Genomic DNA, 21,843 nt, shown 5'->3' with positions numbered 1-21,843 from the left:
CGGCGACGAGAGGGAGAAGGGGGAACGGGGGAGGAGGGGTTTAAGGGGGGTTTGAGGGGTGTTTTTTTTTTTTCTTTTCAAAACGAAACGGAGGAGGAGGAAGGGGGGGATGTATGAGAAAATTTCAAGGGCAATATGGTAATTACACTAAAGGTTAGTTTGGGTATTTTTTTTTTGGTTTTTGGGGGGTGTCCTTAGCAATAGGGGGGGTGTATATAGAACCACCCCGTGGTTGGGCATCCAACCATGACCTGCATAGCCCTTTGTCTATGGGCCAATTGTATTAAGTCATTTTTTTATTTATTTGATGATTGAGAGTTTTGACCAACTGTGTTGGCTTTTTTTTTTTTTTTTTTTTTTGTCCTTTGCATCACTGCAGGTTTCTCATCTAAAACACATCACGTGGGTACACGGATCTCACCGCACACATCCAACGGTCCAAGCCGCCTCCATCACCGCTCCAAAACGCCATGCAATTTAAGTTGGCATGTCACGGCAATTCCAGTAATTCGAGACGCAAGTGGGACCCACCCATCTCGGATCCGTCGCAAGAAGTGATATGCAATCAACGTCAGCCATCTGATGCTACAGAAGAACCCCACTGGGACCCACGACCTTTGAGAGTCCGAACAGACGGTCTCAATCGACACTCAACATAATTCGTACCGCATCCGTTTTCTCGCACGCCGTGCACGTGACGGGAACCGCCATGCGCGCTGGGCCCCAAAACTACCCCACCCCGCCTCGCGGCGCAAGCTCCTGGGGGTAAAATCGACCGTCCACTCTATCTGGTATGGCAATCAACGGTCAACATACTTCCTTCAGAAGATCAAAGAAGATCCATGATTGGATGAGCGGTCCGGAAAATTGGTCCGAATTACAAGCCGATCATACGCCGAAAAAGACGAAAAGACTCTTGATGGCATTTTCGTTATTTAATTGAAAGGGTGGGTACTAGTTTATAAGAAACCGGAAGTTCGAACGAGCGTTTCGCCTTCGGTTACCGCGTGCTCGCACCATCGCTAACCTGGGAGAAGCTCCGCCGTTCGCAGAGAGAAACGCCGCTCGAGACCTCGGCGTGCTCTGGCCACCGCTCGCCGTTCAACCTAAACGGAGGATCTCAGCATCGGTATCAAGGGCCGGCCACCGTGAATGCCAGCTTCTTGGCGGTCACACCATTCTCTTTTTTGAGGGCTGCGAAGATTAAAACGAGAGAAAACCCTCCTCCTTCCTCTCTTTCTTCTCTGTTTCTAGGGTTTCGGAGGTCTTTTTTTCTCCTACTTCTCGAGTATTTTCTTCCGATTCGTCACTTCTTGAGCCATTTCCGGGGTTTTTAAACGTTCTTTTATTGAACGGCTAGAAAACGAGCTTTCGGGAATGCCCGGGTGTGCGTGTTGATAGGCGTTTTGAAAAACCATTTTCTTGATTTATCTGCCTTGGATTCGTCTGTTCTTGCGAGGTTTATAGGGTCCGGGCGCGATCTTTTTGTTGAAAGAATAGAAGATGCGCTATCCGAAGGGTCCGGTGGTGTAGGTCATAGACGTTACAAGGACCGGGTTTCGTCTGCTCTGCCTCGGATTCGGCATTTCTTGAGAGTTGCTAGGTTCCCAGGTGATCCTTTGTTTTAAAAAAAATGGAAATGAGATACCGGAAAGGCGCGGCGGTGTGGGTGGAAGACAAGCAATGCGGCTGGGCGGAGGCGGAGGTGGTTGATGTCAGAGACAAATCCGTGGTGGTGACAACCTCTCAAGGAAATAAGGTTGTATTTCTTTGTGTTTTTTCTATTTTAAATTGACTTATCTGATGTTTTTAGGATCTTTGAGAGTATTCCTAATGTATTATATATATATGTTCTGTTTGATTGTTTGAAGATCACGACCTCTCCTGAGAAATTGCCGCCCAGGGATCCGGAGGCAGATCTTGGAGGAGTGGATGATATGACCAAATTGACGTATCTTAACGAGCCGGGAGTTCTTTATAACCTCTCAAGGAGATACGCTCTTAATGAGATATATGTAAGCGATTCTTGGATTCATTTTCATGTCTTTTGTTTGAAATTTGAATTAACCTTAGTCTGTGTTGGGCTTTTGAAATTGTTGATCGCCAATTTAACAATGCTACAGGGAAATTATGCTTATTGCACCCACTTCCCAAATCACCTAACTGCACATCCCTGCGTAGAGCCATAGCCATGATCCTATGTTGTCTCCACATGTTAGTGAGAGGCCGTGGCTTTCAATATTAATACGCCCTCTTCTTAGAGTACTAACTGCACACCCTCTAATAGAGAAATGGCCACCATCCAATGTGGTCCCCACATGTTGATGAGAGGGCAGCATGGGTCTGAGATGTCATTAAAAGTGGGTTTATTAAATATTAATATTGCTGTTGTCCAAAAAACTCTTAATACACCTGCTTCACACACCCATTTCCTAAAATGCCCAACTGCGTACCACTTCACTAAGACATGGGCCTCAGCAATGTTCTCCTTGCATGCGATGAAAACATCTGTTTGAGAATTGCATTAATAACGGTAGCTAATTCATGTAAAGGTAAATTATCTTTCTGGAAGATGCCGGTTATATGATTATGCCTTAACTTATTCTATATGAGAGAGTACTTATACCAGCACAAGGGGAGGGTCAAATTCTCTCTTCCTACAAAATGAGCCATTTCATTTAACTAGTTTGACGAACCCTTGTGATTCACAATCAAAACAACTGAGTTTATCCAGGAACTCCATGCGCAACCAACCCTGTATGGTCTTCTGGCTCGAAGATGAGCTGTGCATAGTTAGGGATTCAAAAAAATAAGCTGTCAATGAGTTTTTCAAACTTGGCTAGATATGAGCTCATCGAAGCCTGTTTTCTTAGGAAAAGAGCCAATCTTAAGCTTTATGTCAACTTGTCAAGGTTCCTTATATAAACAATCTGAGGTTGATTAGTCCTTGACTGACAAATATAAATAACAGCTTAGGCTTGTCTTGAAAATAGTTTAAGTGGCATATGAAATGAGCTTGAGTATTCATAGCTGAGAAGCTAAAACTCAAATGAGATATCTGAAAATTCATTTATGCTCAAAAGGGATCTCTAAAAGCATGAGGGAACTGAACGTACAAGCATATACTACATATTTGTCTCTGTGTTTCTGTGTTTGTGCGTGCATGTTTGTGCATGTCTTGATTCCTGTATGATGGAGCAATCATGCCATGCTCACGTTACTCCATCCCCCTTTTCTCTCTTCTCTAATCTTCATTTTATACATAGTTTTTGACATTTACACTTTCTATAGACATACACAGGAAGCATTTTGATTGCAGTTAATCCGTTCACAAGGCTTCCTCATCTTTATGATGGGCACATGATGGAGCAGTATAAGGGTGTTCAATTTGGGGAGTTAAGTCCACATGTCTTTGCTGTAGCTGATGCTTCATACAGGTGGGTTGTAGTATAATGCTGCATATGTGCCCATATTATTTGGCTGATTTCTATTTATTTCTTGTTTCAGGGCCATGACGAAGGACAACTGCAGCCAGTCTATCTTGGTCAGTGGAGAAAGCGGGGCTGGAAAAACTGAAACAACAAAGCTCATTATGCAATACCTAACATATGTTGGTGGTCGGGCTGTTGGTGATGACCGAACAGTCGAGCAACAAGTCTTGGAAGTGAGTGCTGCACCACCATCACGGACAAGTTTACAGAGAATTATTGTTATTTTTCAATTCTTGTAGAGTTTGTTGTTTTCTCAATTAGTCAGATTGTTTTTGACCCGTTTTTGAAAGTTAATCTTGCTTTCTTATGCTTTGATGCAGTCGAATCCGCTTTTAGAGGCTTTTGGTAATGCAAAAACAGTTAGAAATAATAATTCCAGGTTTGTGTTCATTTTAGAATTTTACCATGTCAAGCAATTTATTTCCTCAACACTTATTTATTAGCATTTTATTTTTCTCATAAAAAGGCAGTTGGACTTGCTTTGCTAGTAGCTATTTTTCTATCATGATGTTTATAGGTGAGGAGGGTGTGCATTTTAAATTTCTCATAAAAAGTCCCACCACTCCTGCACCAATTATGTTAGTGTCCTTATCATTCATGGCATATTGATTGATTTAAGTCCATTAGGTGGTTTGGACACATTACTTTCTTACTTTCTCATATTGATGCGCAAATCTTTATATTATTGTCTTACTTTCTAGTGGCAGTTGGGGTATGTGCTCTGCATTAGGTGGTTTTGGATGCATTAGAACTGCTTCATATTGAGTGCAAACCTTTATATTATCATCTTCCTCACCAGTGGCAGTTTCGTTATGTGGTCTCCATGGGACAAAGGCCCTAATCTATTGATTATAATGATGGGTGCTTGAAGAGGTGCCATCATATGGCCATATTGTGCTTTTTGCACTTCATTAGTTATCATTTTTTTTACTAACTAATTTATTTCTCTTCTATACAAAATTTTTGTATGTTTCATCCTTGTGCTTTTTTCTTTTATCTAATTTGTATTTTTGATTCGATATGATTTTCACATAATCTGACTATTGAAGAGGTTTTATTTCAATTTTCTTCCATCAAATCTTTCAAAACTTAAATGTCTTTGAAAATTTTCTTTGATCTAGTTTCTTGCATACGTAATGGTTTGTGATATTATATCCTACAACAGGAATGCAGTTGAAGTTTTCTTCCGACTTAGTATCAGCTCTAATTTTCTTCAGTGCTTGTTGTTTTCAGAAGTTTTGGGAAGTTTCTTTTGAAGTGTCTTTGAAATTCTTTTTTCTTTTATTCTAGATTCTTGTGCATTATGACTTGTTCGCATGTAATGTCCTATACCGTATATGCAGTTATAGTTTTCTTCTTAATTATCATTAATGTTGATATTTTCGCTATTCCTTTTTTTCCAGTCGTTTTGGGAAGTTTGTCGAAATCCAGTTTGATCGAAGTGGTAGAATTTCTGGTGCTGCAATTAGAACCTACCTTTTGGAAAGATCTCGTGTTGTGCAGATTACAGATCCTGAAAGGAATTACCACTGTTTCTATCAGCTATGTGCTTCTGGAAAGGTAAATATTACTGTGTTGTATATCCCTTGTATTTGTGGACACTGCATTCTTGTAATCATAGACTACATTTATGTTCACCCATACATGCCAAGTTAATAAATTTTTGTTACACTTGCAGCCGGTAACTATTTGTGCTCCCCTAGCAAGTTGATATATGTTTCCCAAGAACCCACTTATTTAAGGTGTTTATAGCTGCATACTTTTGTGGGATGATGCGCCAAGGCAGAGATTAGTGTGTTCTGTAAATGACTTCGCCTGCACATTTTATTATCTTTCTTTACATCAACTTCTGGTTTTTGGTGTTAGTCGTGATGAATGTGTCAAAAATATACATATCCCATCAGGAGAATAATACATAGGCTATTCTGGTTGGAATATGTTTTACTAAACCTAATTCATGGGTATCATCTGACATGAACTCATGATGTTGTTCCATGACTTCAATAATAAATGCTTGCGCAATCTCTTAACTCTTGATTTTAAGTCCAAGGAGAAAAAAGACATAAAAAACATATATCTCCATTCCATTTTGGCTGTAGAATGTTTTTGCAGTGAAAAAAACCTGTCCAATAAGCATCTTAGAGGAAGATAAGGAGTTTTGCATATTTTAAATTTGGGTTGCTGTGGATCAGTGTAAGATCTCTTCTACCTCCTTCCCTCCCTTCTTCCACCCCACCCCTCTCTCTCTCTCTTTCTGAACCAGTATTATGACTTTTTAGAGTGGTTGGTGGCCCAAGATAAGAAAAGAAAAATCATTTAAATCTACCTCTATATGACTCGAACTTCAACACCATTCTTGTCATCATATTCTAACTCAATCTTTTGATTTATTAATATATGCCAAACATAATCATAAGTTAGATTATTAAAGGTTGTAAGCAAAGACTATCGAACTGGGCCGAACTGCCTGGTTCGGGCAGTGCTGAACCGACCCGGTGTGAAACCGGATCGGTTCGCCTATTATATTCGGTTCCGGCCCTTAGCCGGAACCCATATAGAACCGGCCGGAATTAGTTACAGAGGATATTCTTTCTATTTCTCTTACAGAAAGGAGGAGAAAGAGACGAAAAGAACTTTCTGCTGTCAAATAATCTTACAAATTTACAATGATCAGAAGCATCCCTTTGTAAGGTCCCCTTTTCAGGATTGAATTGGAAGTCCATAAAGTGATATTTGATGCCCATCAAGCAATATTGGTTCATCAATAAATGGAAACAAATGAACAGATTATTAAGATCTTTCTTATGTTACTGTCACTGGACATAAATGCACTTAGATACAAAATTAACTAAATCAACTAAAATTTGTGAGTTCAAATTCATGGGGCCTTGGATATCTTAAAATGATTACTTGCATTCCAGAAATGGAAGTATACAATGAATTTTGTTAATGGAATGGAAGCTGATTCTTTGAGTTAGAGTCTTAGGCTCTTAGCCTACTGCGTTTGTCTCGTAAGGGCACAGAATAAAGGTATGAGAACTCATAGGAACTTCTCATTTTCATCTGGGATCACATTACTAACTCTTTGTAATCTTGATGCTGCTTGAACTTGTTTGACTTGTAATAAGAACAAATGAGAAAGGAAACCTGAAAATACTCATATAAAGCTGCAGTTGCTTGTGCAAGCTACTGGGAAGAAATTGAAACTACATTTGGTTACTTGAGTTAGCATGCAAATGTTGGTATTTTCTCTCTTAGATTATGTTTACATGTTTTTATATTCAAATTCATGATTTTATCCTTCTCCTAAAATTAAATTTTTTGATTGTTGAGAACAGAAATGTTATTAGGAGATATTTGGTAGTTAAAAGAGATGGTTTAACAATTTAAAAAATGTTAAAGAGAGAAAAAACCTAGACCTGGGAGTTGCATAGCCAAAAACTTGCTATTACAGAACAGTAACTTGTAGATTAATTAAGAAATTATAAAAAATATCATGGTATTATATCGTGTCCAAAATCCAAGTATACTGTTAGTTTAGCCTCATTAGGATCATAGGATGATATAGGATTGAAAAAGTCAGTCATTCACAACCACTGATGAAGGATTCCTCGAAAAGTTTTTTTCTCGAAGTATCAATCAAGAAGCTTTGCATATTGTTTTTACATGAGTAAATTTGTTCAAGATGGTCATGCTGTTTGTTTGACGTGGAAGAGCACTTCTGCTTCAGTTTAGCATAACCAGTTACATCTTTCCATTGTTACTGGTCATATTGTCTCCAGTACATTGTTAAGAGGTGTCTGTAAGCTTACAAATTTCACATTCTATGCTGCAATTGAATTTCCAGGATGCAGAAAGGTACAAGCTTGCCCACCCAAGCAACTTTCATTACTTGAATCAGAGCAAAACATGTGAGTTAGATGGAGTAAGCAGTGCAGAAGAATATATGAAGACACGGAGGGCAATGGATATTGTTGGTATTAGTCTTATTAATCAGGTCTAAAGCTTTTTTTGCATCATAATCCAGAACTAGAGGTTATTCTTTATTGTCCTCTTGAAAAATGTCTCATTAGCAATGTCATCTTTTCTCTATTTATCAGGAAGCTATATTTCGCACCTTGGCTGCTATCCTTCATCTTGGAAATGTTGAATTTTCTCCTGGAAAAGAACCTGATTCATCTGTCATAAAGGATGCAAAGTCTAATTTTCACCTTCAGATGGCTGCTGAACTGTTTATGTTAGTGACTTACTCATCCATATTCAAGTGATTATCATCTTCATGGAGTTTAAAAGTTTAATGTGGAAGTCAGGCAATCTCAATGTTATCTTTTGCTGTTGTGCTAGTTAACCATTCCATGCCGTGCAATAGAACTGGTTGATGATCGTACTTCACTCTTAAAATGTGCTCTCGCTTTTTTTTTTTTGGTCAGAATGTTGAATTGTAGTAGAAATTGGGACAAATAGCCTTTTTATAGCAACTTGTAGACTTTGTATAATTTCAAATATGTTGCGAGCCAAGTAGTATCTTGGATTGATTAATTCAATAATATTAAAAACCAAAGTCGACGGAACTGGTACCGGACACCGTATCGGTTGTCCGGCGGGACGAGTCGGTACGGGCCTGCACCGTGCCGCGTCGGGCCCGTACCAACACAGTAGAAGAGATAGGAGAGAGGGAGAACGAGAGAGGAAAAGAGAGAGCGGGGGAGGGAGGGAGAGGGAGAGGAAGGAAGAGAGAGGCCTGCCGGGGAGACGCGAAGGCAGGGCTCCGCCTCCGGTCTCCTACTCTCCTGTTTCATTCGAAATAGGGGCTCGGAGGGGGCTTCTTTTATTTTTGTGTTTTTTAAGTTGAAGTTGGCAGACTTATTGTCGACTTTGCTTAATTTTTTTCTTAAATTAAGTGAAGTCGACAATGGGTTTAAGTTTAGTGCAAATATAACCTTAGCAAGCTCAATTAAGTGCAACCGGTAGAATTTATTTTGAGAGATCATGATTTGATTATTGTAAGAAAATTTTCTTTATTATAGTTTTTTGAAAGTTAATTGTAGCAAAAGCAAGGTACACTATACCATACTGAATCGGACAGTATGGGGCATACTGTATTGTACCAGTTCGGTACCGATATGCGGTATAGAGGGGGTATTGATACTCGGTACGCCGAACTGACCTCCATATCGGGCGTACCGACACCGTAACAAGGTGGCTTGGAACCGAGACGGCGTACTTTGAGTAAAAGAATTTTTTTTTGTGCTGTAGTACATTTATGCCATACATACATTTATGCTTGTAAATTTTTTACTGAACTTGCTGGACTGTTAGGTTCATAAATTTTTTTTGAAGTTTAGCCTTATTTGATATTGGGCTAGATGTTTCAAACAAAACTTGATCCAACCCAATGTCGGAGGAACCGGTACCGGGCACCATATTGGTTCTCCGGCGGGATGACTTGGTACGGACCGTGCCAGGCCTGTACCGAGAGAGGAACAGAGAAAGAGAGAGCGATCGGCGGAGGGAGGGCCGGAGGAGGGTGGCAGACGTCAGCGGAGGGCCGGCAGAGGCAAAACAAAAGAACTAGCCGCGGCTAAAAAAATTCACATTTTTTATGTGAAGTCGGCAAGCGATTTGCTGACTTCACTTAAAAATTATGAATTTTTTTAAGTTCGTGGCCGGACCCTGCTTCTTTTGAAGCAGAGGCAGTGGCTGCAGCCTCGCTTCTCTTGGCCGAGGCTGGCCTCTGCCGACGTCCCGCCCTCTCTCTCTCCCTCCCTCCCCCGCTAGCTCTCTTTTTCCTTCTCCTTCTCCGGCTTGGCAATGGGTTTTGTTTTCATTGTCGGAATTGTACCAGTGAGTCATCGTTACGGCTCGGGACGGCCGGAACTGCCCGGTTCGAGGGCCGACCCCGATCCAACCTAGTGACTTACCTTCAGTCACATAATGTTTGGAAGCGAAGTACTTGCCTAGTTTGAAGTGCAAACCTGGTGGATGCCTCAAGTGCTCCATACCATTTAGTCATAAATGGAAAGTTAATGTTTCCTATGGGACCAGATCTCTGGTTGGATTAAAATATTGGGCAGTGAGGGAGGTCCATTAGAATGTGGATGTTTAGAAGGATGTGTAAAAAGTAGGAAGGATATGGGTAGTAAATTTGAGGAATCCTGATAAAGGATAAAGAGAGGGAGAGGCGGAGAGCCATGGAAGAGGGTTTGTCCATGGGCAATTTGTGCCAGAAACATTTCTATCAAGGAGGATTTCTTATGTTTGAAACAAAGAGATGTAGAAGAGGATCAGTAGACCAGAAGGGAATTTGATGGAAGAAGTAGAAAAGGGGGAATGAAGGTTCCAGGATTGGGCTTCTCACAATCCAGGATTTGGCCTCCCACAAGGTATTACACGACAAATCTTGTTGACCTGATAATGGCAGTGCAAATACATTGTTTTGCTGATTATGTCTAAATTTCACCATGATTTATTTTTGACATTTTATTGAAACTTTGCACACCTTGTAAGAGTTATTCTGAATGCTCCATGAGCCAATATCTTCTTGAAAATTGCTGCCACTACAACCACTACATTAACCAACCATGTTGGAAGGTTGTTGAAAATCCTATTGCTTAACTTTTTTTTACTTTCTTTAGAATGCATATATTTACCTCATACAACAATTAGATGCACATAAGAAACTTCTTGAGGTTTACGCAGAGTCCATGTGATGTAACAGGAGAGGCTTTTGCAAGCTGTATGCCTTACACTTATTTCGACCATCTATACACTAATTTTTCAGTTGTTCCATAGCTAGTTGAAAAAGAGGAACAGAAAGTTTAACTATTTTTGCAAACATATTGTGGTTTATGGACCTACATGCCAGACTTTGGAATATCGTAATTTTGTAACTTTACAGGAGCATCAGAACTAATGCTATTCTTTTTCTTTGATATATTTATAATTACCATGCACTTGAACTGCTCTGGTTTACAAACTCATCAATGTTTGTATCGCATTGGACTACAAAAATAACAATTATATTTCTTTTCCTGCAAGACTTTTTATTTTTATAAATGTTTATCGCATAAGGAGGTGAGTCCATGAAGCCTATCCTTATGCCTTGGGACGTAGTTCTTACCTTATTGGGTCTTTAATGGTTTGCCTTATTTTTTTTCCATATTAATGCCACTTTGAATTCAGCAAGTCAAAACTTCTTCTTCTTGAATAATAAGGTTCTTGCATCTCCTGTTGATGTGACTACATAATCTTTTTAATCCAGTGAATGTTTATGCATTTCTTTTCTAACAGTTTTTCAGAATTGTCGTATTGATTTGTTTGGTGCATCAGGTGTGATCAGAGCCTTTTGCTTGTGACCTTGTCTTCACGTTCCATACAAACTCGTGAAGGAAGTATTGTTAAAGCACTTGACTGTGCTGCTGCTGCGGCTAGTCGTGATGCTTTAGCTAAGACTGTATATGCTCGTTTATTTGACTGGCATGCCCTCTTCATATTCTTTTTTCCCCTTTCATCCTGTGAGATTTTTTACAGTTGCTTATCCGTCAACTGCTTTTTGCAGGCTCGTTGAACATATTAATAAGTCTGTTGGACAAGATGTTGATTCTATGATGCAGATTGGAGTTTTGGACATCTACGGCTTTGAATGCTTTAAAAAGAACAGGTCATGAATGATCAAAATCTAGTTTAAACTATAAACTAGTAGTGATGTCTTAATATTGTAAAAAATAATAGCATTGCATCATTTTCTTTTGATGATTAGGGATGTGAACCTATTTTTGCTATACAATTTTTGTCTTGCAAATGGTCATTACTTATCACATACTATTTTTCTTCTATGTTGTCATTACACTCATCTTTCTAGCATGAGTTGATAGTATGGTGTCTATGACATTTAAAATTAGCATGTCTATTTTTACGAAGCCCTAAATTTTTATTTAAAAAATATGATAAGTATCTGGAAAATTCTGCTGATTTCATGCAATGGGCACCAAGTTCTACTGTCAGGAAAAATCAATAACTCCCCAACAATTAGCAAAATAGGAGGAAAAGCAATAGCAAAAGAGATTCGGATTAATGGAAGAAATAGCTCCAACTCCATTTGTTCCACCCTTTTATGTGGCCTTTACAAGTCTAGCAATATCTCTATGGGACTTCGAAACCAATTTTGAGTAATAAGTCTGGCTGGACTCTAGAAGGCTCTGAAACCAACTTTGACCACTCCACGTCCCTCCCCGCCCCTACCCTCTCCAACTCCCCCACCCATTAGAAAAAATGAAAAATGGAAGCCCGAGAACCTGATTTACAATCAAAGTTCATCCTCCATATCAAGATCTGCCAAACCAGTATCGGGACCTATGCCGGTTGGCTACCGGTTCGATATGGTACCTGTTTGGAACGTGGTGAACCGGGCGTTCACTTCGGTTCAATAGACCATGATTTAAACCTTTTAAAGAGGTGTGGGGTGCGGGGGTGGAACCAGTTCAAACCAGTTGGTTCGGAGTGGTTCAGGATGGTTCATAGGGGATTTCAAAATTTAGGGCCGAACCGACCCGGTTCCTCACTAGTTCAGTTCGGTACGGGGTGAACCGGGTGGTTCGGCCCGGTTTGGCCTACCTTGCTCCATGTAGTAGTAAGATTGTTGTTTTATTCTTAGGTTTGCAGTTTGCTAGAGCATAAATATTGTGGCACCCATATATAAGAACAAAGGTAATATACAATATTGCTCTAATAGAGGAATTAAACTTATGATTCATTTTATTAAGAAATGGTTGGTAATTGCACATAGATAAGAAATATTACAACAATCTCATATAACCAATTTAGATTAATACTTGAGAGGTCAAAACAAAGGCTATCTTCACACTTAGACAATTGATTGAAAATATAAAGAAAAGTAAAAAAAAATGTACATATGGTCTTTAATAAGATTCTCATCTCGGTACCGGTACTGGATCCTGTATTGGTACCATCCTGTTACTATATCGGTACGGGGCCAGTTCAGCGTATCGACACTTGATACGCCCCCTATACTGCATACCAGTTTAGTGCCGATACAGTATGCACCGGTACCGACTAGTATGGCAAATCATGGTCTTTATTAAATTCGAGAAAACTTATGATAAGGTGCCAAAAATGGTAATTTGCTGGGCTTTAAGAAGGATGTCCCTAAATAGTACATTGAAATCATTGAAAATATGTATGCTAGAGCTTTGACAAGTTTTAAGTGTTGTTATGCTACATGAAATGTATTTCTATTCATGATAGGATCATGTCAAGGATCGATGCTAAGTCTATATCTTTATTAATCATGGATGACCTTACACCTAATATTTAGATAGATGTGCGTTGGTGTATGCTATCTACAAAAGATGCAGTGCTGGTTGATGAGAAAAGAAGTATGCTGAATGCTAAATTAGTTTCAGGGAAGAGAGCTTTAGAGGACATAGTCTTAGAAATCAGCAGAACAAAGACAAATTATATGGAATGCAATTTAGTGAATTTAGAGATGAAGATGAAGTTCCGAATTAAGATCAATGTGCAAGAGTTACCATAAAATGATAACTTTTGTTATTTGGATCTATTATACAAAATAATAAAGAGACAAATGAAGATATATATAATAGGATTAGAATTGGTTGGCTGAAGTAGTGTGGTGCTTTTGGGGTATTATGTTACAATCATATACCTTGGTGTCTTAAAGAAAAAAAATTATAGAACAATTATAAGGCTTTCAAGGTTGTATGGCTCTGAACGTTGGGCAACAAAGGTTTAGGGAAACAAGGTAAATGTAGTGGAAATGAGAATGTTAAGATGGACATCTGGTCAAACTAAAATGGATAGCTTGAGAAATTAGTATATTAGAGGAGCTGTTAAAGTTGCATAAGTTAAGGACAAAGTGATTGAGAATTGATTTACATGGTTTAGACATGTGCAATGGAGATCTTAGGGGGCTCTAGCAAGGGAAGGTATTATAACTTTTGTTAAAGGAAGTAGGTGGAGGGAAAGACCTAGGATGACATAGGTGGTTAGAGAGCCATTTTGGCATAGAGGTGTACCATACCGTACTGAACTGATAAGGTACCGATACGGTACCTGGCACTGAGAATGCAGACCTTGCCTTTTGTTTTCTGTGGAAAAACTAAACTAATTTGAGATGACCAAAACCAAAACCAAGAATTCAAAAATTGCTTCTAGCCAACCTCTTGTCCATCAATAGTGTTGCTGGAAATTGGACCTGGGGGCCGCCGCGAGCCAAGTGGGGAGGAGCTCCGCCGCAGGGATGGTGGACGGCGATGCGCCGGTTGGTGGCGTCCTCCTTGGAGAGAGAGAGTCCTGCAAAAAAGCCGGTGGCCGGGCTTTCCGGCGTCGGCCCTCCGATGCTTAAGTCAGAGGGGGCTAATATGTGGGAGGAGTCAAGGAGAGGAATGTTTTTCCTCTTTTGTGTCTGTGCTGTTTATTTGTGTCCGTGTTGGTCCTCCCCTTCTTCCCCCCAGGTTCCCTTTTATAGAAGGGTATTATGTTACCTGGGAGGTGACAGGGGTTTTGTCCTTTTCCGTGATAATTGAGTACGATTTGGCTCATTAATGGCGTAGTGGAGAATAAGGCCGAATCAGACCGGAGTCAGGGAGTTGTCGCGGTTGATCGGACCCGTTGGAGTGGTTGAACCGTCGGCCGTGGTGGGCCTAGGATTCGTAGATGGTAAGTGCATTAATTACCGAGTGAACCGGCGGTCAGGGAGAGCCATACGCTTTGATGGTTCAGTGATCCGGAGATCATCTTGAGCCGTGTTCATTTAATGACTGAGTGCATCGGAGACCTGAGGGGGTCTCATGCATTAATGACAGATCGTGCCGAATACCTGTAGAGATCTTGCGCCTTGATGGCTTAGAGATGGTGGCAGGTTGTAGTGGAGTTGTCAGGTCCCTTAGAGGGTTAGGCGGGGACTGAGAGTTTGGCTAAGGCAAAGGCCCGGCCCGGGTTCCGAGCCGAGCTGGTTACCTAAGGGAATGTCCTGTGGCGGGATTGCTTCTGATCGGCGCTTTCTGGTCGGCTTCTTCTAGCCGAGCACCTCTATTCGGCGCTCCTTGGTTGAGTCTCTCTGGTCGGCGCTCTTTAGTTGAGCGCTCTCTGGTCGGTGCTCTTTAGTTGAGCGCTCTCTAGTTGAGCGCTGCTGGTCGGCGCCCTTCTGGTCGGGCGCCTCCGAGGCGGCATGACTTGGGTTTTTCCCCCAACAAATAGTATCACTTGTTACATGCCCTAGCTGGTCTTGGCCATCTGCCCATTCCATGGTTCATATGATATACTCGTGCTTCATTTGGTGCTATCTCCTATTTTGTGACTACCAAACTGCACCTTAGCTATTTTGGAGTATCATAGTGATCATGACCTTTCTTTGTGGTTGTGCAACCGTAACATATTCTTCATGTATTGCAGACTCTACATTTGGGTCGCCATTTTTTCAGTCATACTCATGTATTTTCTTCTGTACCATGGTATTTCTTCATTCATGTAGGTACATTTTGTATAAGGAAGATGGTGCTTTACTATATTAGCCAAATTTTAAGCTGTTGTGTGCAAGGAAAATGCTTACATGTGTTATGCTTTGAAAATGGGGATACAATGTTAAAACAATTTTACAAGAGGAATTTACATATCTTGTAGCATTAAAGGTGCTAAATTGTTTTGGCTCGAATCATGGTGCAGTATGCCCATATCTGTCACAACAGATGCAAGCTAGGTGGTTTATTAGGTTTTCTATTTATGTTTAAGGGCTCTTTAAACTTTTCTGGCTATTTGGATATTTGCTGGTTTCTATTCTCCAAAGTTTAGCTCGAAATTTTGTCCAAGCATCTTCTAAATATATCGATATGTTCCATGCATGTTGTTGTTGAAACTTCTTGATTATATCGTAGCTATATTATGTCTTAAAGTGATATCATCTCTTATTGGTTGGCGGTAGCCTCTCTTATTCTGTTCCCTCCCTCCCTCTCTCTTGGTGCAAACTGTCTCATGATCTCATCACATATGTGGCTTTTTAATGAACTGACAGCATATTCCTTTGCCTAGTTTTGAGCAGTTCTGCATTAACTTTGCTAATGAGAAACTTCAACAACATTTCAATGAGGTGTGCTATGATCAGTTTATTTTATCTTTTGATGACTCGGCTCAGTCTGCTGTACTATCCTTAGTTCAGAAGCTCCTTGATTTTCTAAGCTACGTTATTTTGTTTTTTATTCTTATTTCAGCATGTATTTAAGACGGAGCAGGAAGAATACAAAAATGAGAGAATTAATTGGAGCTACATTGAATTTGTAGATAATCAAGATGTTTTGGATTTGATTGAAAAGGTTTTGCTTTCTCCTCACTTTTAAAGTATATTCCCAATATGTTCTCATTCTGATTGAATATTCTTGGGGTATATTGTATTAAATTTTCATTGATCGTGGCTTACATGTTCTGTTTTTTAAGGATAACTGCATAGTCTTGTCTGTCCTCTCTCCAGTCTCCAGTAATTTCTGCTTTTTTCCTGTCAGATATATCTTATTATTATTTCATATATAATTTTGTCTTCCTATTCTTTTGCTATAACATTTCCATCTGCAAAACCATAGTGCAAAGATGCTGGTGAACCAAATGAGGCTGTTTGGGTTGCTGCATGACTCAGTACAATGGCTATAAGGTTGCTCTAAGCCTGCTGGTATAAATAACTTCACCAAAGTTAAATACTGTACTGAAGATTCATCTAGACGTGCATGATAGTGAAACATAGACACTGGGTGAGGCAATTTCAGCTAAGTCATTAGATAGATAAGGATACCTTATCTTAGTTCACATATAAGGTATAACAAGCTGATTTCTATCTATTGAATTTGATCCATGATATTTGCTAGTAAAGGTGAGGAATCCAAATTCCTCAGGGTGACAACTTAGAAACCACATCTCAAATTTTTGGCACAATCTCTCTGTTCAGATGAAAAGCTCTGATAGCTCCATGTTAATCTTTAGAAACAGAATTTTGCAATATCATAAATATTTTCTTTCAATTCATGAATAAAAAAATGTTGCCCAAAAAATGTCCAAACATTTATCAGTTGATGGAATCACAGGCAACCATCAAATAATCCTTAATCCTCCCTGTTGAATCAGTAACATGCATAAAATGTATCAATTACTAGTTTTGGTTACTGAGTAGTATTTATTTTTGTACCTTAGATTCCTTCAAGAAGAGGAAATTGGGTGATAATATATTATCTTAAACACTAGGTTTGCTGGGTATCAGATTTATTTTTTTAATTAAGTTGCCCAGATATGTTGCTTGAGGGACATAATTTTAGGTGCTTTCAATTGAGATCTGAACACTGGATGTGTATAACAATGAGCGAATTGGAGGCAAACTTTGGAAGTTTAAAGTTAGAAGTAGCTTCAAGTCTAATAATACGTGTCAAGAATTATCCTAATAAGTAATAACAATGACTTGTCTATTCGGTTCATGATTTACTAAAATTTACAGTGATGCCTATACTTGGTTCAGTGCACAAGTGATGCCAACTGACAGTATGGTATGCCCAGCTGCCATGGAACCTTGACCTTGTGGATCTTTAAGGCATATATACAGAATACTTCTTGAAAATCTTGGCCATTAGATTAAAAATGGTTCTGGCCATCCCTACAGTTATTAAAATATCTACCCTTTATTCTGAATATGACAGCATGAAGTTGCATATCTCATGTAATCTCTTTTTTATAATTTTCATTTATCTAAAAAGAATACTGGAAACATGATATTAGAAAATTAACCTCAGAGATTACAGATGTAGTCCACTTTCATATCATTCATTTACTCATTGTCTTCTCAAAAGTCTTAGTGGAACCATTTGACTTATGGTGGTTCGTAATCTTTCTGCAGAAGCCAATTGGAATAATTGCACTCCTGGATGAAGCTTGGTAAAAATTAAATTTCCACTTGTATCAATTTTCCTTTTTTGTGAGAAAGTTATACATTGACTTCACTCTAGCTCTGATTTTCAGTATGTTTCCAAAATCAACACATGCAACATTTACAACCAAGCTGTTTCAAAGCTTCCGGACACATCCGAGATTGGGAAAGCCGAAGTTTTCTGAAACAGATTTTACTTTATCTCATTATGCTGGAAAGGCATGTTCAATGAATCAGTTATGCTAGTAAGCAATAAAAGTATATATTAAGGTTCAGTCTGGTAAGCTGTAAGTTGTCGTTCCATCATAATTTTTCTTATTGTAGGTGATATATCAAACAGATTCCTTTTTGGATAAAAATCGAGACTATGTTGTTATAGAACACCGCAATCTGTTATCTTCTTCAAAATGCTCTTTCATTTCTGGGCTTTTCGCTTCATTGCCAGAGGAATCATCAAGATCTTCTTACAAGTTTTCTTCAGTTTCTTCTAGATTTAAGGTATTGTTGGGCAGATTGTCTGGTGATTTTTTTTATATTATAATTTATAAGATTGGATTATGTCATTGTAAATTTCTGAATTTGTGACATTGACTTATCATAAATTGCGATGAAGCAACAGGTCACATTTATGTTGTTAGTTCATGAAACTTCGATACAGGGTCTAACTCTTTCACTCTTAAAATTAATTATAAAATTGCATAATAACAATATTGGAATGTACTGCTTGAGTAAATAGATGCTTCCAGGAGAAATACCTTTTTTAAAAAATATCGTCATGCATGGCATTTGTTAATACCCAAGGTTAGTTGAACCGATACTAGTCAGATGCCGGTTCAGTACGAGGGTAACCGGGTGATCACCCCGGTTTGACATACCATACTCTTTTATTGAAATAGAAGTTGGGGGGGGGGGGGGGGGAAGTCCAGGGCGGTTCGTGAGGATTTTTCAGAAAATATGGCCGAATTGTCCTGGTTCCACCCCGGTTCGGTTCGATATGGGGAGAACCGAACGTCATATCGAACCGAACGGTTCAGCCCGGTTCGGCATACGATGGTTATACTATTTAACTCACTAGTAAGTATCTCCGTAGTGAAGTCACTGTGTTTGCTTGCTATGTAGATTTCAAAAATTTTGGTTGAAACACAGAGAGATGGAAATTTAACAAACAAGACATTTGAAACTTCTTGTTTTTAATTTCCTTCTCCTATAAGCAACTAATTTATGTTAATCTTTTAAATTTACAATTTCATGGTCCAAGACTCCAAGGGTTTCTAAAATCAATACATTATGATATTACATATTGGAAAGAAGGTTTTGTCAGTTGGTTAATATTGTGTTTACAGGAAATGAATGAACTTAACTGTGTAAAGACCTCCTTAGTTTTTGTTTGACTACCTTTAGTCTCAACTTAGAAGTATCTATCATCTTTAGGGCTAGAAGTGGGCCGGGTAAGGTTGGGCTGGGTTGGGCCATGCCCCTACACACACCTCGCCTGAATTTTTTTGGGGGGCTTCGGGCCAGGCTTAGGCCTGAAATTTTTTGTATAATCCAAGCCTAAGCCTGGCTCGAGCTCAGGCCCAGGCCCTACCCAAACTCGATTGTGCTGGCACAAATTACCTGATTGGGCCAAAAATAGGTTTGGCCCAAACTCTATTGAAGTTTAATATTTCATAATATTGCTCTACAAGTAAATGAGCTAGCTAAAAATTGGCTCTCTCCTATAACACAAGTAAATAATACATGATATATTATTCTTAGCTAAGCCCAATTCAATTTTTTCTTTACTTTCTTATTATTCTCTCTAAATAAATACATACAAAAAACAAATTGATTTAGGCTTGAATTTGGGCCAAAATTTGGGCTTTACTTCTGGCCTTGTTCGAGCTCGAGCTCCGGCACCCGAGCCCGACCCAAAAAATAAATGGGCTCTACATTTAAGTCCAAATCTGGTCTGAACTCTCTCAGGCCTAGCCTATACCCCTTCTCGAGCCTATTGCCAGCCCCAATCATCTTGAAAAAAATATTAGATAGTACCTGCAAGATGGTAGATTGTGCTTGGACAATGATATTGCTACAGTAAACATATCTTATCCTCTTATGGTACATGCCATTACTTGCATCCAGTTTATATATGTTCTCATCTGTGAAAATATTGTCCTCTCGCCGAGTTTTTTAAGTCATAGATTTCCTAGCCTTCATACCTAGTTATTTCATGCATTAGATTTTCTATACTTGAGTTGTTCTTGGTCTCTTTGGAAGTTTCTTGAATTAATACCAAATTTTTCAGCAGACTATTTTTGGAATTTATTACAGTTTAAACTAAAATGTTATATATTTAGATTTTGCATAAATCTGAAGAATAATTGCTGAATTTTTATGGTTATTTTACCATTTTCAGATGGACTTACATGTTTTTCTATAAAATAATTTTAATATACTTCAATCTATTGAACTTTATATGAAATTTATGCCAACCATTTATCTAGTTGTTTCCTTTCTTCCTTTCATTTTAATCCTTAATGCTAATCTACCCTGTAGTGCATTTAATGTACGCTATTCTATGCCAAACCTTCATTTATATCTTGATTCTAACTTTGCCTTTATTTGTCTTGCAATTCCCTTACTAATATTTTATATGTGCCCACGTTCTTCATTTCAATTTGCATTACAATGCTTAGAACATACTGATCTCATGCACTAGCATAACCAAGTACTTCTGTAACAACTCCAATAAGGTGTCATTTTTTTCTTTTTTTTTTCTTTCTTCCTTATATCCTAAATTGCCATATCCAATTTATCCTCTTGAGTTTTAGGCTTAAAATTTTTCCTCCACCATACTTCTTTCTAGTCGAAAATGACCAAATTCATCTATTATTTATCCTTTGTTTCACATTCTATCAAAGTGACCTTTGAACTCCCTCTAATGGTCTTTTATGCGTCACCACCTCCATCCAACTTTTCCTCTCAAGCCATATGCTGAAAGGTCTTTCTTGTTTATCCTACTTGTTTCTAGTTGGAACAATCATGTATGCTATTTATCGATAGTCTGTCGCACTGCTGGATATAGGGGTATTGTATCGTAGTAGGCAGGAACTGATTTGAAACTCAAGTTCGGGTCGATCCCGAACCCATACTGTCCCATACTAAGTTGTCCATCCCATACCGAGGCGTATCGAGATGTGTATCGATCTATACCGAGGCGTACCTAGATAAAAAGTGAAAAAAATAGTTAGAGTGATTTTTTTTTACTGGATGCGTACCATATCTTATTGATTGTACTAACCAGTATGGTACTGGTACGGTTTTTAGTATCGAGATTGATGTAAGTTCCCTCATAAGGACCCATTTTAAATCTCTCGGATGGTTGCTAGAATCAGGATTAGATGTGGGTGCATGGAAGTTGATTTTGTAGAACACAAAGTGCTTAGGAAGTTGGTTCAGGTTTCAAGATTCTAGGAAAGATTTCCAAACAGTTGCGGTGCCCTAGGTAGAATACTTTGGCTATTAAGATCTATCCTTTATGGTAAGGTTTAATATACCGGATGGTACTGTAGTGTATCAAGCATACCCTACCATATCGTATCAATACTTTGTACGCCAAATCTTACTGTATCGTACTGTGTGCGGATACCGTAATAGGATGGTACTGATATAGGTCCGGTATCGAGATGGTGAACCTTGCTTTATAATATTGCCATTTAGTTATGCCATCTTTGTTAATCTCATAGTGAAGTATCATTCTTTTTGCTTAATAATCAAAATTGTGAAGCATATCTTGTATTATTAATTTTACATTTTTTATTGCCGGCGGCAGTCTCAAACCATAGAAATGCATCTCAACTGTTTCCACTTTGTTATTTCCTGTTAGGAACAAAGATGGTCAAACCATCCCAAACTAGTGTTTTCGGGGCATACCGACCCAAACCGGTTAGTTATTGTGACAAAACAGGCTTCCAATTCAGTTCAGGTTCAGGCTTTGTATGACCCTCCAACCATCTTGCTCGCCTCACTCACTCTCTTGCGAGCACTAGGGTTTCATGGCCACCCTCGCTACTAACGACAACAATGACAACGATGATGGAACAGTACGCATCTCCTCTCAAGTCTCTTTCTCTCTCTTGTTCCCTCTTCGTTATTTCCATTCTCTCTCTCGCCTTAATCTCCTCTCTCTCTAGCCTCTTTGTTCGAGGAAGGCCCCTGCTCTCTCTCTTTCTAGCTTGCCTCTTTTTCTAGGGCTAGGTTCGTCACCACCACGACCAACGATGATAACAATGACAATGACAGAATGGTACACATTCCTCTCTTTTTCACAATCTTGCCATCTCTGTCCTCTTTACTCTCTCTTGCTCACCTCTCTCTCCCCTCTCACTCACCCTCTTGTTCGAGGAGGCCCTCCGCCATGGTAGGCCGAACCGG

At 39.1% G+C, this 21,843-nt stretch overlaps 1 protein-coding gene across 1 annotated transcript in view; it reads left to right on the top strand.

Moving 5' to 3' along the window:
* The first annotated feature begins 1,013 nt into the window (after window positions 1–1,013).
* LOC103716291 (protein OPAQUE1-like) overlaps window positions 1,014–21,843 on the top strand; it is a 74,270-nt gene continuing 53,440 nt past the window's right edge. The window contains 15 exon segments of the mRNA XM_026808181.2: window positions 1,014–1,759; window positions 1,872–2,015; window positions 3,292–3,437; window positions 3,508–3,664; window positions 3,812–3,870; window positions 4,895–5,051; window positions 7,339–7,488; window positions 7,592–7,728; window positions 10,821–10,967; window positions 11,050–11,151; window positions 15,558–15,615; window positions 15,737–15,838; window positions 17,398–17,435; window positions 17,520–17,646; window positions 17,752–17,925. Coding sequence (XP_026663982.2) covers window positions 1,634–1,759; window positions 1,872–2,015; window positions 3,292–3,437; window positions 3,508–3,664; window positions 3,812–3,870; window positions 4,895–5,051; window positions 7,339–7,488; window positions 7,592–7,728; window positions 10,821–10,967; window positions 11,050–11,151; window positions 15,558–15,615; window positions 15,737–15,838; window positions 17,398–17,435; window positions 17,520–17,646; window positions 17,752–17,925 — 1,824 coding nt within the window. The 5' untranslated portion in view covers window positions 1,014–1,633.

The sequence above is a fragment of the Phoenix dactylifera genome, chromosome 15, assembly GCF_009389715.1.
Source record: "Phoenix dactylifera cultivar Barhee BC4 chromosome 15, palm_55x_up_171113_PBpolish2nd_filt_p, whole genome shotgun sequence".
In the NCBI taxonomy this organism is placed as follows: domain Eukaryota; kingdom Viridiplantae; phylum Streptophyta; class Magnoliopsida; order Arecales; family Arecaceae; genus Phoenix; species Phoenix dactylifera.
Note: the sequence above shows the minus strand (reverse complement) of the source record. Positions and strands in the feature narration are given on the sequence as shown.